The 14,038-nt window shown below is 49.9% G+C and overlaps 4 protein-coding genes and 1 non-coding gene across 5 annotated transcripts; all 5 read right to left on the bottom strand.

The window, feature by feature from the left end:
- Positions 1–1,951: 1,951 nt before the first annotated feature.
- ASPSYDRAFT_143267 (tellurite-resistance/dicarboxylate transporter family protein) lies at positions 1,952–3,142 on the bottom strand (the record flags this gene model as incomplete). The annotated part of the gene is made up of 1 exon (XM_040841328.1): positions 1,952–3,142. The coding sequence occupies one exon, from the start codon at positions 3,140–3,142 to the stop codon at positions 1,952–1,954; it is 1,191 nt and encodes a 396-aa protein (XP_040706966.1).
- A 3,895-nt stretch (positions 3,143–7,037) lies between these two features.
- ASPSYDRAFT_143191 (uncharacterized protein) lies at positions 7,038–8,447 on the bottom strand (the record flags this gene model as incomplete). The annotated part of the gene is made up of 2 exons (XM_040841320.1): positions 7,038–8,042; positions 8,199–8,447. 2 exons carry the CDS (start codon positions 8,445–8,447, stop codon positions 7,038–7,040), a joined length of 1,254 nt encoding a protein of 417 aa, XP_040706967.1.
- Positions 8,448–9,961: 1,514 nt separating this feature from the next.
- On the bottom strand, positions 9,962–11,303 carry ASPSYDRAFT_41914 (J-type chaperone JAC1). Its single transcript, XM_040846365.1, has one exon. The coding sequence runs from the start codon at positions 11,001–11,003 to the stop codon at positions 10,182–10,184; it is 822 nt and encodes a 273-aa protein (XP_040706968.1). The 5' UTR covers positions 11,004–11,303; the 3' UTR covers positions 9,962–10,181.
- On the bottom strand, positions 11,138–11,210 carry ASPSYDRAFT_t41. The gene has a single exon. It is a non-coding gene; the product is annotated as a tRNA-Lys (tRNA).
- Positions 11,304–11,578: 275 nt separating the features above from the next.
- Positions 11,579–13,378, bottom strand: ASPSYDRAFT_144066 (putative pre-mRNA splicing factor; the record flags this gene model as incomplete). The annotated part of the gene is made up of 3 exons (XM_040841397.1): positions 11,579–13,077; positions 13,164–13,197; positions 13,337–13,378. The coding sequence occupies 3 exons, from the start codon at positions 13,376–13,378 to the stop codon at positions 11,579–11,581; spliced, it is 1,575 nt and encodes a 524-aa protein (XP_040706969.1).
- Positions 13,379–14,038: the final 660 nt, after the last annotated feature.

Below are 14,038 nucleotides of genomic sequence, written 5' to 3' on the forward strand. Positions count from 1 at the left end.
TGTCTTTTCGGTCACATTTCCCTGGCTGCTTCAACAGCACTGGACTTTCACTGATTTTGGCAACTATTTGTCTCTTCCTATTATCATGTCACGCTCGTTGTCTGTTGTTCCTATCTTGTTTGTTGCTCATGTCTTGCCTCCTGGGAGGTCTATATAACGTGGCTTATAGGTACGCCCTCCGAGCGAGCATTATGCCTTGGCACCGTGAGTTAGCCCAGTGACGCGACCGTGCTAGTGAGTATTTCCCCGTGATCATCGACATTCAAGTCAAGTACTAATCAGTTTGGCAGGCTGGCTAAAAACAATCCACTCACACCGCGGGCCAGCTCCCATTGGGACATGCTCATGTATGTACAACTTCGCTAGAGCAAGCTGGTTACTAACTTCAATGTCAAGGGATGTGGATAACCCAACACATCCTTGCTCATCCCCCTCCAAGCATTTATGCCCGTCACCGTGAGTAGGCCCAGTGACGCGACCGTGCTAGTAAGTACCGCCCCTTGGTCATGGGCTTCTGAGTCAATCACTAACCGGTTTTCCAGGCTGGCTAAAAACAATCCACTCACACCGAGGGCCAGCTCCCATTGGGACATGCTTACGTGAGTGTCTCCTGTTCAAGAGCGGCTTGACTCGATACTAACTTCTTCGATGCCCAGTGACGAGGATAACCCAACTCGTCAAAACATCTCCATCATACGCGCTTGTTTCCGAAAGCCTCTGGTTTGACCCAGTCAGCGGCATATTCGCTGGCTAGGAATGTTCGACTCTCGCGAAGACATGTGTTGAGTGATGGGCGTGGCCTCGACAACATACTTTACGATCCGAACAACACGCTTCACAGTTCGAGGGTACGTTTGAGGTGGCAGGGGATATTCCTGTATCTACGTTTGTGTCCTGGTCAAGGTTTTTGCCCACTGGGTTTTCCCTTGACTCTCACCTAAATGGGGGGACTAGTTATGTGCTTCTCATGTGTGGCAGAATCTACAAACTGCGAGAGCTTGGGTGGTAAGGGTTCGCTTGTATGTAGTTGTTGTTGTTGTCCTGTCACCTGAATTGGGGGACTATCTATGTAAATTTCGTGGTGAGACATCTACAGGCAGCGAGAGCTTGGATGGTAGGGATTTGCCTGTATGTAACCAGACCCTGACAAATTGACAATCAACGTTGTGGCTGTTGTCCTTGCGTAGCATAATCCTTGGCAATGCGTAAGTGTATACAGTATACATGGAGTATGAATAAGCTCATTTCGTAATTGTTGGAAACGCCAAAGATAAGCTCGGAATAGACTTTGGAGGCGCCAATGGTTTAAGTCAACGACACGTACTCCGCTCCACTCAGGATTAAACTACAGCCACTACCAAGCCCTAACACCGCTAACGGAAGGAAAAGGGGAAGTGGAATGCCTCCCTTTTTATTTTTTTTCCTAGTTTCTCTATTTCTTTATCTATTTCTATTCCGAAAACGCCAAGGGACTGATCAACACGGGGAGGACAGGTCAGGTCAGCAAATGACACAAACGTCCTTGGTGAAACAAGAGAACAAGACCCAAACGCCGATCATCAGTTGAGGACTCTGGAAAGATTTTTGAGTCAACGAAGTAGACAAATCCAATAAAACAGTAGCTAATATACCCTTTTCAACGCCAATGATGCTGCAGGCCCAATCAAACAAACAGAACAGAAAAATTCATCTGACAGCAGATGGAACAAAATGTCCACATCTATCTATGTGGCGGGAACTTGGCGGGGGGCTTGGAATGACGCAAGGGGGCTGCGGAGAAATAGACGTAAGAAAAGACGAATTAAAGAATGATAGACAGCAGAAGCGAAGTATATGGATTTGTCAAAAGGAGTTGGTCCGAGAATGGTGCAATAAACGCAGGCAAGAAAGAGAAAGTTGCAAGTGAGAGTTGAAAAGCGAAGTGTGGATAGATAGAGGATCAATCTGTGATCTATTCAGAAACATCCTCATCCTTGCCTGGGTACATGATTTCCTGGCGGATAACGGCTCGGACGTGGCAGACCAAGACGAAGAGGAACATGCAGATGATGCCGATAGACATTGCGGCCGCGACGCCACTGACACCCTTGCTACCTAGCCAATCTCCCATAGTGATTGTAGCAAGTGTGAACCCAGTGTTGGGGAAGACCATGGCCCACCAGTTTAGGTGGAAGGAGGTGGGAGGCTCGCGAATGACGGCGATAACGGCGATACAGAAGAACCAGAAACTCAAGGCCCAGAGGAAAGCAGCCGCGGAAATTGCTAGGAGAGTCATTATGCGGGCGTCTAGGACTGCGTTTTCGTCGTGGAGGAGGTCTAGCCCTTCTGGAAGACTGGAGGTCATGCCGACGAGGGCCAGGGCTGTGAATGCCGGTGGTCCAACGCAGATGAACATTCCGGGTCTGTGTTCGCGATTGGGAAGGCCGGATTGCATCAACCGCCCGATGTAGTGGGAGTACATTATAAAGGCGACAGAGAAACCGAGACCTTGGAAGGTAATACCGGCGCAGACCATAGGGATTGCGGAGCGGACGGGTTGCTGCTCTGCGATGACGGAGGCGATAGTACCGCTAAGCATGACCGGGAAGATGGGAAGGATCCACGACGGCATCATAGTTTGGAGGTGGTAGGAGTGGGTTGCGAAGACAAAGTAGTACTGAACGACTGCGAGGGTGAGTGTGCAGGCACAGTAGATCCAGAAGAGGGCCTCGAGTGCAAGCTGGAAAGATTCTTGTGCATCCTCGCCGAAGAACTTGTAGAGGCCGGAGATGATAGTCGCAACGGAAAGCCAGAAAGTCGGGAAGAAGAAGCCCTCTCTGTCGTGACGAAGAGAGTCGAGAAGACCTCCATGGAGTATAAATCGAAGTGACATAAGAGAGCAAACGAAAGCAAAGAAGATAAGGTCGATGATGTATACAGCCAACCCGATTTTCTGAAGCCCCTCGAATTGGAAAGGCTGATTGGAAATGAGAAGCGCCAGCCCTCCAGTGCTCATGGTTAAGGTGTACCATGCCCAAGTAAAATGGCGCAGGCGCTCGCGAAGGCTCACTTTGACAGGCTTCTTCATCTCGGCCTCGATTGTGGTCGTCTCAGACCGAGGAGTCGGTGGGCAGAGAGTGCTCTCAGGGCTGTTCTCGAACATTATGACTGGGGATGAAGGAGACTATGTAGCATTGACAAGAGAGATCCAAACGGGAAGCAGGCAATCTAAGACAAACAATAAAGCTAAAGATTAAAGATAAAAGTAATTGAGATCTATGAAGAGTAATGGGATTGTTGCTTGTAATGAATGACGAAAATGTGGGAAGTGAAGCGAATGAAGGAGATTTATATGGAAAGAGAGTTGAGGTTTTGAGGCAGGACAAGGTAAAAAGTAAGTAGGGTCGGCAGGGCCAACGTAGACACAGTGGCACATGGGGGCGCAGGGACAAGAATTGCAGGAATGTCACAAGGAGAGCAGTACGCAATCTTGAATAACCCAAATGGGTAAAAGACACAAAATTTCAAATGGCAAAGTAGGAAATGAATCAACAATGCACATCAGCGCCCAGGGACGAGCACGTCGATCAAACCAAATAGATCACTAGGGCTACGCCGAGCCCTGAGGGTGTAAGCACTGTGCTTGATCTTCTAAAGACGAAATCCCCATAGGACATTGGACCTTGGGCCGCCGTATCTTTGCGGCTGCTCATCATCGATAGTCGGCCCCGTCCAAGACTTCTAGGATCGAAACTACAAGGGCCCAGACGTTTGGCATAGTTTCATATACCAAACACAAGCTGCTCACAAAAGGTCTGCTATCAAGCTTGGTGCTCGTTTTGACATTGTATAATAGGAGAATAGCCCTATGGCTTTCCCGTATACTGAGAATGTAGCTTTGCAAAAGCCGGTGGCCAATTCTGATGCCTAGGGGAGGAGTGGAGCTGCGATCTGCGCGGTTGATGCTCAATGAACAAGTTGTGATGCCATTTTGCTAAGTATTCCGAGAGCCAAGGTGGGCCACTACGCCAAAGGGCGCTTCCAGCCCTTGTCTCTGGGGGCTGGTCGAAGCATGGATGCTACTGTCATCCACCAGGTACTTGGCGGGAGGCTGAGACGCAGTACGTATCTAACTCCGTCGCAGGCAGAATAATGCAGAATCAGAATCAGAATCGAGGTGGCGCTGCATAAATCCCGGTAAGAGTGTGGAGCCGAATTCGACAGAGCCTGTCTTCAAGAAATGCGCGAGAAAGATCGAAGCCGTCGGCTGGTTCGTTGCGTGCTCTCTCGGCCCGAAGTGCGAGCAGCCATTCGCAAAAAATGGTTGTGGGACTTCAAGGACCCGATGAGGTCTAGAAGGTGGATGGTGTGGGAGCGAAGAAGACTCTGGACTCTGAAATGTTGTGTTGTTGCAGAAGGAGAGTCACATGGCCCGACTACTGGCTCTCGCGGCTTCAACCTCTGTCTCCTCTTCATTCATCTGGGCTGTTCTCCCACTTCTTCCGACTCCCAGCATCGAAGATCATCTAGAATCGTCTAGTGTCTACAATTCATTGGTTGCAAATTCTCCCGCAGTTATCCTGCATTATTTCATTCTCAGGCCCCAAGCGCTGAGTCGGCACCCCTCACTCGAGCCTCTCCAAGCCAGCGATATGATTGAGTGGATGCGCTCGGAATTATTTTTATTCTCATCTTCAGTACATGCACTTCCACGAGGGCGGTCAGTCAAAAGCCAAGAATCTGTAAATTAACTGGGTGGCTGATATTCTTGGTAAAATGTTGCCTATACGCCAAGGATCGTGGCAAGGTGATCGCAGGGCCCTCAGAGAGTCGGAAATCAGGATCCAGAGTCTATCATCGCTTGGTCTTCTTCAAGTATCGATATCTAAAGGAGCGGGTGTCTTGGCAAGTTGACACCCGTCGTCCAATGAACTCACCATCTCGATTGCAAATCAAGAATCAGGGGAAGGTTAGGGCATCACTTGGCTGGGCATCAAATTTCTGGCGCTTATACCTATAGCCTTGACGACGGTCTAGGATGGCTCCCAGGTTTCGAACGAAAACATTCAGGGTGCGCTCCACCAAATACATGCCTATCACCCCATGTTCTTCATTCACTCTAGTAACAATAAATGACAATGACAGTGGTCCATCCCATCATCCCATGTGCAGCGAGAACGTGTGACTGTTTGGTGCACTTGCAGCAGGTATGGCAAGAGCCCATCCACTTCCAGCTCCCGATCAAATAGTGTTGCCGACAAGGCCCATATGCTCGGCCCCTGGCAAAAATGCTAAATGGTGTGCCGCCCGCCTGCTTGGTCCGGTTCGGCACCGTCCCACGCCGTTTCCACTGCAGGTCTTCAATCCACCCGGCCAAGACGGAGATCAACAGCACATCATCGACCGGGGGGTTGTCCCGGGGTCCACTGCCAAGCTTTGTGTCTGTGGTCCCGGCGGTGGGTACCGAAAATGAAACGGCGATAAGGGAGTTTCAGAACCAGCACAAGATATCTTAATAATAGATTCGAAATTCGATGAAAACAGCTACGGAGTACACAAAAAATATTTTTCACCTTCGCCTAAGAACAGCGCAGAATGGGTGGCCAACCGGTAGCCCTAATGAACCCTGATCCCGACCTTGACTATCTTTTTGGAATCAACCCCTTTCCCGGGTAGACAACATCCGCTTGGCAGAGCGAAAATCATCAGCCCGCGGCACCCAGTTTCATGCACAGCCGCACCCTTATCAACAGGACTTCAGATCAAGCCTTGGCGTTTGCGTACGCAGGTGTACTAGTTATTTGAGTTGCTGTTGTTGTTCCTCCTTTCAATAATCACACACAAGGTTTGAAATTCCACAAAAATACTGTGGCCTACCCAGCAGGTATCATCATTTGTGCGCTTACTTATGCAGCTCTTGTTATCTTGCTTTGTCGTATCCCGTGGACACCGAACGCATCATCCAGAGCCACAATTGGGGCGGTTCTTATCTATATATATAAACTGCCAAGAATTGATCTACACCAATTTATTGGCCGAAGAATCCCTGTTTCTGAGTGCTTTATTCAGTCATCTTCGGAGTGTACGTGCTGGGTTCGAATGCACCACCCTCCCGATATGCACACTCTGCCGGTTGACACATAAATCATAACCTTATGAGCTATGTCAAGGATTGTCATATTGTGATACCTTGGCCTCAACCATGGCTGCGTGTATATACCGACACAAGAATGAAGCCATTAGCCCTCGTCCAATTATTACCAATTTTCACGCATTCTTTCCATGGTCGCAGAATCTCATAGCTTTCTAAGCAACACAATGCCAAGCCCGGTATCACCCTAGCCAAAGCAAGTCTGATAAACCCTTCAGAATAACTCAAAAGAACGATCTACCATGCGGAAACCGGAGAAACATTATTAAGACTACTATTGCAGGAATGAAACCTGCAGAGAGCATACAGCATACGGCCAGTGACATCATGCGATCCAAATTTTGTTTCTAAAGCACTGGACCATAATCACTGATCAACAATAGAGGATCTGGGCAATAGCTACCTTGTGTGCATCGGTACAGCCTTACCTTGAGTGGATAGGGCAGCCGATCATCTGTTACGTACATACTTTCCATCAAGCGGATGATACATCATTACGATCCAGTCAGGAAAACAACGTGCGCAGGGCCGGAGTCGAGACCGGTCTCGCGTTGGTCTAGGGCTGTGAAGATCATGGTGATTTGGTCAATCATAAACATCTCCGGATTGCCCCGAAATGGAGTCGAACCATTCAAGAAAATAGACGGTTCAACCAGAGTTTGTGCTTTGCAGATTCAACAACTAACAAGGATGCGATCATAGTGAAACATGGACGAAATAGGCAAAAAAGCACAGTCTGGAAAGACATTCAACTGACGTAGCAACTCCATCACTCCATTCCAGCGCACTCCGATATCATTATCAATCAGTCAAACTCATGAGCGTGGGTGGTATTATCCTAACAATTCGTATTCTTCATCTCAGGCGAATTTTCTGCAAGTTACTTGCAACAGTGTGGGGGGTGTTGTTATATCATGCGGTATATCAAATCGGAAGCAAGCTCTGGAAGAGTATCTAGCAGTGCACGAAATCCGCGAGCAGACGGCCTCTCTGGCGCCTCAGAGTAAAACGTGGATCCTACAATAGGTTCTGTTGGAGGACAGTACTCTGCAAGATCTCGCACTTTGCATGCGGCATAGTGTACAACAAGTCTCCGAAGCTCATTATCCCGGAGCTGAGTGGCCGAAGATGGTGTTATCGGCTCCAGCCGAGTAGTTTTCGTGTAAGTATAGCTAAGGAGATCGACGACCATCCTGGCCTTTGTTGTGGTCAAAACAAGCTGTTCCACGTATTGATTCTCAGGGTCTGGGTCCGGAAATGCCAGGTTTAGAAGGTCGTGATGAAGCTTTTGCAAACACAGATGCGCAAGATCCGGAATCAAGTAACGTGTGGCGAAGACATACAACTTAGCATGGAAGATCAGGTAGGGCAATGCAATCCCTGGAAGCGGATTGGAAGTCCTTGTTGCACGGTGTGGGGGACGAAGTCCAGTGTCATCAATAACTGTGAATTCGTCCCAAAGAGTTGTTGTTCCTTTCTCGTGCTGAGGAGAGAACTGCTGATTGGCAAAAGATGTGTCTATGACCGGCTGCACTCGGCTTCCACTCGGGTCCTCCTGTTGCCGATTCTGAACTCCGTCAATCCCATCATATCCACTTTCCTTCACGCCGTTGCCGAAGGTTGGCTCGGGATTTCCCATTGGCTGTATGGCAGAGTTGGGCAGGTCTGCGGCTGCCTCGGTCAAGGCGTGGGGGTTCACGGGGGTTTCTGCAAAGGGAAGTTTGGCCGCTTGTGCAGATTCAACTCTTGCAGCACCAGGGGGTGTGCACGGGGGCGTGAGTTTAAGTGAAGGGTCTTGAATAAACCCTTGTTCATCAAACTTTCTCCTGCGACGTCTTCTCCCGCGGGAGGGGGAGGGATCAGCAGAAGAAGTGGGCGATTGATCAGTCTCTCGAGGCGTTGCAGCTGGGTCCTGGGGTAGGTACTCAGTATGAGTTGAGAGGGGCCATGCTTCTTCTTCGTTTGTTCTGCCTGGCTGCTGGCTTAGGGCTCCAGCCTCCTCTTGCCCTCCATGACCACGCTCAAGTTCATTGCCATTGCGAGGTACCACATATAGCTCTTTTGATACCTCTGCCGGCTGTTGTGGTGGCTCTGCTAGACCAGCCGCTGGGGTTGTGTTGCCAGTGTCTTCTGGAATCATTCCACTGAAGGGGTTGTTAATCGAGTCCTGCTCTTTATCATCTTCCCGACATCCTGGTGGTGGCACGACATAGTCGCCCGTATACGCATACTCGCAAAATGCAACGAAGGTCTCCACGTCCTCGTCTTCCAGGACGGCGATCTGATGCTTGGACTCCCGTGTTTGACCACTGTTCATAAGGTGATCGAGGGGCCCGGAGACATGGCTGGCGAGACCCGACTGGATGGTGAGCTTTGTATGGCCCGGGCCGACCAGAAAGGTAAAAGGGACTGAGTTTATGATGCTGCAGGTCATCAGTGGCTCATCGGAAAAGAGAAAAGCAAAAAAAGCAAGTTACACCGTGACAGTTTGAGCAAACATCCGGGCAAAATGCAACCATTGTAACGCCGACTTTTCCATCTCCTCTCCTCTATTTCATTTCAACTCACCTCTTGAAATCGCGTTTAGGCTCCATTGGATGACGAATGCCCACAATTATCACTAACTAGGGCGATGAAAAGGAAAGGTAGGTTGAAATCAAATTTGGCTTCAGACAGGAAGTTCCCGTCACTTTCGCTTCCCTGAGATCACTACGTCGTATTAATATATAAGTCGCAGGCAGATTTCACCCCTCCTATGACAGCCACCGTTTGCCATGGCAGTCATTCCCTCTCCACCAAGTCACCAGAAAAATCGGCATATGATAAAAAGGGGGAGAACAAGCGCGGAAGCCGATCCGAATTGGTTCTGGTAGTCTGCTACGTGTGCAGCCATGATGGGGCTCGACGGATTGACCGCCAGCTCTCTTGCACGCGATGCAACCACCTAAAAAGCTGATTTGAAATTCGCATTGACGCAAAAATGATCGCAGTTTATCGCGTGATTACAAACGACACTTGAACTATCTTCCTCGAATAGACAATCATACAGAAACAGAAGGTGATACGAAGCCGATATCCAAAATATTTGTCCGTAGTGGTGAAGACAGCACACAGCAAGGGCACGGCCACTTTACGGTATCCCACATCCGTTACAGCATATGGAGCCGATATATTTTCCCTGACCCCGTGAGCGGTGATTTGAGAAGCTAATTCGTCGAAACTGCAAGCTCGTGGCCATTCATCCGTCTTGTTGGCACTATCAGGGCGATTCCAAGCTTTCTTTTTGAAGATTGTGGCCCAATCGATCGGTCAGACCCTATGAAGACCCAACGATTGCTGGCCGAGTGAACCACCCCAATAACTTTACCGACGATGTGGCGGTCAATCTGTGCAGACTGGGTTAGCAGCAAGTGTGGTTCCTGTCTGCATAATAAATTATGGGTTCCTTGGGTACCGTGCGTGTCGGGGAGGTAAGTCAACTTCATATCATTGCTTTGGGACACATGGTACTCTGTGCATATGGTGGATGCGTTCTGGTTCCACCACCGCTGCTTCTCTGCGTCCGTTCCGCTGTCGATTCGGTCTTATGATATCATTTGCAGCCCATCCTTGTCTGCAGTACACCTAGATTGGGCCTACCTGCTAGTATTTTCATGTCCAATTGAGGTCCTGTTCAAATCCATGAAAATAATGTCCCTGCGTCTCTAAATCGGAAATATTTGGTTCAATTTTGATTATCCGCTCTTTATCTATGTTATTGACCTACCCCTGGATCTTCAAGGTAGCTGCAGTATTGCTGTGGTGGTCGGATATGGTACAAATATATACAGCGTACAGCATCTAAATGCTTTCATCTAAAAAGGGCTTATACTATATGCATCACCTTCAAGACTTGAAATGTGACAATAGATTATATGCAAAATGATTCTCTAGTCTAAAACGAACACAAGAGATGAATATACTCTAGTATAGAAACATCGATCATATCGTACAGCGCCTCTTCGCCACGTCTGACCATTCAAGTATACCAAGCCGCTGAACAATAGGCGAATCAATGAATTAACCTAATCCCTCCCATCCCAGGCTCCCACTCCTTCAATCCCTCTGCAACACTAACCCAAAACTTCAACCTCACACACTCCCCCGTCGCCGCCTCCACATCGCCCTCGTCGAACGCCTTCCCCAACGCCTCCACACAACCTCTCAATCGCTCATCGTTCTCCTTCTTCATCTCGGCGATCTGCGCCTCCGCCTCGGGCCCCTCGCCCACCTCCTCAATCGTCTCTTGAACATCCATCACCTCCATCAACAACTCCGGATCAAGCGGGTGCGACCCCGCCCCGTCCTCCGCCGTGACATCGATCCCATGGAATTCCCGCAGGATGTACTGCGCGCGCAGAAGCGGGTCCGCGAGCGTGCGGTAGGCTTCGTTTATTGTTGCGGAGAGCGACTCGGCGGTTTGCTTTGTTGGGCCCGCGGGGTACTTGTCCGGGTGGATTGTGTTTTGGAGTTGTAAGAACTCGCGCCGGAGGAGCGCAACATCGATTGCAAAGGGCGACGAGGGTGGCGGGCCGGTTGGAAGTGTTTGCGGGAAAATTGTGTAGTAGGTTGTTGTGTTCGGGCTGTTGGGGATTGCGGAGGAGTCTTCGGAGTTCGGGTCTGGGTTGAGTTTGCGGACGGTGGTTGTGAAGGTGCGGTGTTGCTGCAGTGGTGAATGAGGTCGTGTAGTTGCGGCGTTTGAGAGCTGATGCTGGCAGAGGATGCAGGAACCGCTGAGTGTCTTGCGGTTTGTTGTGATGAATGAGCGTGGTGTTGATCGAGATGACGCTGCGAGCCGTTGGAGGACTCTTTGGGAGCGAAGAGATGCTGACATTTTTGCTGTATTTGTTGAAAGAATCACGGCGAGGCGCGCAACTGAGCTCGATGGTTCACTTATTTATCGAGGCAAACCGGATATCGAATCGCGGAGAAGTTTCGGATGGCAACCGGAGATAAAGGAAGCAAAAAAGCCGAACGGGGGGCTCGAACCCCCAGCCTTGAGATTAAGAGTCTCACGCTCTACCGATTGAGCTAGCCCGGCCCTGATTGGCTGAGAGGGCTTAAATGGTGGACTTTCAACTTTTGTATTAGATTCGGAATGAGGAAATCGCTTGGAAAGTTCTAAAGATTCGCTGCATGGCGGAATTGGGGAGTTGGAGTGGTTTGGAGGAACAACGCTGGTGGTTAGTCAGCATCTACAAATTCCGTTAAATGACGTCATTGCTATACGCTTGTTTGGATGTTGTATGGTTGAGGCTATTCGCTGAGTCTCGTGCCATCGTGGGAAACAATACTAGTATCTAGACATTATAAAAACATGCTGCAGAGCTGACTGCCTCTACAATGTATTGATACCGGGCTGTTAACGGCCTGTCATTTCCTATCAATTATGTGGTTGCTGTGTATAGCTTACTCGATCCCCCATAGCTTCACCGTGCGGTCATGCCCAGAGCTTGCGATCCACTGCGCATTGCTGCTGATATCAGTGCTGAGAACATTGCCTGAGTGTCCGCTCAGCGTCTTGATGAGAGACCAGTCATCCGCACTGAAGATATTCACGTTCTTGTCAAACCCGCTGCTCACAAAGAATGTTCCTGACTTCTTTGGTTGTATAGGGGCTGTGGCCCCGTCAACATCCATTCGCCCGGCTTGCCCTTCAGTAGATGGCAAGAAGGACGCAGTCTCTGACTCGGTTCCTTTATACCATCTGACGTCGGAGACCACACTCTTATGTGCACCAATCCCACCGGTATTCTTCACTTGGCGCAGGTCCCAGCATTTAACCCAGCCATCCCCGGACCCGGAGAGCACACGGTATCCGTCCACTCCCCAATCTAGCCCGAAGATTTCCCTTATATGTCCCTCCAAGATCATGACTGTACGGCCAGTTCGGAGATCCCAGATGCGTCCAATACTATCCAGACCTCCACTTGCTAAGAGAGACCCGTCATTGTTAAACGCAACGGTGTAGACTTCTCGCGAATGACCTTCCTGCAGTTGCAACTCCGCCGTCGTCTCAACATCCCATAACCGCCATGTTGTGTCGAAAGATGCTGATGCGAGATATTTCCCGGATGGGTGAAACTCGGTCCGGCAGACTCGGCCAGAATGGCCTCCGAGTGTAGCAAGTGGCTGGTCCTTATCAAGGGACCATAAACAAACATTGCCTTCTCCTCCTCCCGACACGAGGTTGACACTTGATTCAGACACGTTCGACTCAGGAAGCGTGGCCCCTGGAAACCATGACAGACCACCAACTCGATCCGTGTGACCCTTGACAGAAAGCTTCTCTTCCAAATTCGGCACAGACAGTAGGCGAATACCACCTCCCCAGTTACCAGTCGCAATCGTCTGCCCGTCTGGCGCAAACCGACAAATGCTGACCGGGCGGTCGCCGGCGATCTGTGATCCGTAAAGATCGAATTTATGTAGCTTCTCTTTAATAGCCTTCCGATGTTTAATATGCGTCCGTAATGGTATTGTCGATTCTTCACGTTGCCGGGCGACACGGGCTTTGGCGCGGGGTAGTGAGAACCGTGCTATGTCTTTTCGTGCCTTCAACAACTCGTCTGAGCCTTCTGTGTAGAATTCCTCTTGCTGGTCACCCTCATCCTCTTCCCCAAATGCCTCCTTCATCTCGATATCCTCCTCCGCCGCTGCAGCTTCTTGCTTCTCTGCAATGTCCGTCAAAAGTTCCCTCAGTCGATCTCTTCGGTCTGCTGGACCTTCTCCAAATAGTGTAATGGGTTCTCCAAGCTCTCGCAGCCGTGCGCGTACCCGTGTATCATCAGTCGGGACTGCCATAGCAGCAGCTCTTCGTTTGCGCTCGAACTGGGAAATGATGGCCGAGGCCTTCTCGGCCGGAATGCCCGCGGTAGATGGGGGTATCACATAGTCGCGGTCAACGGCTGAAGAGATAATTACGGTTAGTGATCCAAGATTTCGCAAGCAATGTAACCGTGAAAGAGCGGGAGGGCTGTTAAAAAGAACGTACGCAGATCAGCTAGGTTGATGCCCGTATCCATCTCCTAATCAGTCAATCCATGAAGTCAGTCGGAGTCGCGTCACCTTTGGCCAGAAGAAATTGTAAACCAAAGCTTATCAGGAACAAGCGATCCAACCAGCAGGTGCCGGAGGGTCGTTCAAAGACGCATAGGGATCTCTTACCTCCGCCTCTTCGACATACGCCTGTCTCGATGGGTGCATCATGATGGGCGTTGGAAAGGGTCCTCAGGAACCCCTCGAGTTTAAACAACAAACAGTCAATGTAGGAAGAGGAAATCGGTATTTGCTATGCTTCTCAAGTAGCTTTCGGTGGTGTGAAGGTGGAGGGCCGTGGGATGGAGTTCTTTGAGGTTGAGTTGATGAGATCGGAAAAAAAGGCAGAAAGTCGAAAAGCGGAAACCGAACGATCAAACAGTCGCGACCATCAACATCTCAGCTCCAGCAGCTAATTGTCACCTAGTTCATCCAGCATGGAGAAGAAAATCTAGCGAGGCTTCTTCACCAAGTCGCTGGTTCTCAATTGAGCCTCAAATGGTCCTTTGCAAGTCTTCTATCTACGGCAATAGTTGGCTCTACCACAGCCTGGTTCTGGCCCATGCCAGCTACAGCTTCAGATCGCCAGCAGACGGCTACTCGCGGATGTTGCTCGCTCGCTGAACCTCCACCGTCAGAGTGACAATGCTTTGGACACAGTTTACTCGCTCCTGGGCGTTTGTCTTGTTCTGCGGCACCTGGAAGCAGGCGGTCGGCAATTCCGCTCTGTTTTTGACTTCTTCCTACGTCAGTTGGTGAAAAATCCACCGCGATCGCCCCCTTCGTCTGTCTCTTTGCTGAGACGGCGGAAATTTCGTCGGATTCGCTGCT

The sequence above is a fragment of the Aspergillus sydowii genome (genome assembly GCF_001890705.1).
Source record: "Aspergillus sydowii CBS 593.65 unplaced genomic scaffold ASPSYscaffold_2, whole genome shotgun sequence".
Lineage (NCBI taxonomy): Eukaryota > Fungi > Ascomycota > Eurotiomycetes > Eurotiales > Aspergillaceae > Aspergillus > Aspergillus sydowii.

What these genes read in the sequence shown, in the direction of transcription:
- ASPSYDRAFT_41914 (XM_040846365.1), bottom strand. Translation starts at nt 11,003, where the DNA reads ATGTCAGCATCTCTTCGCTCCCAAAGAGTCCTCCAACGGCTCGCAGCG.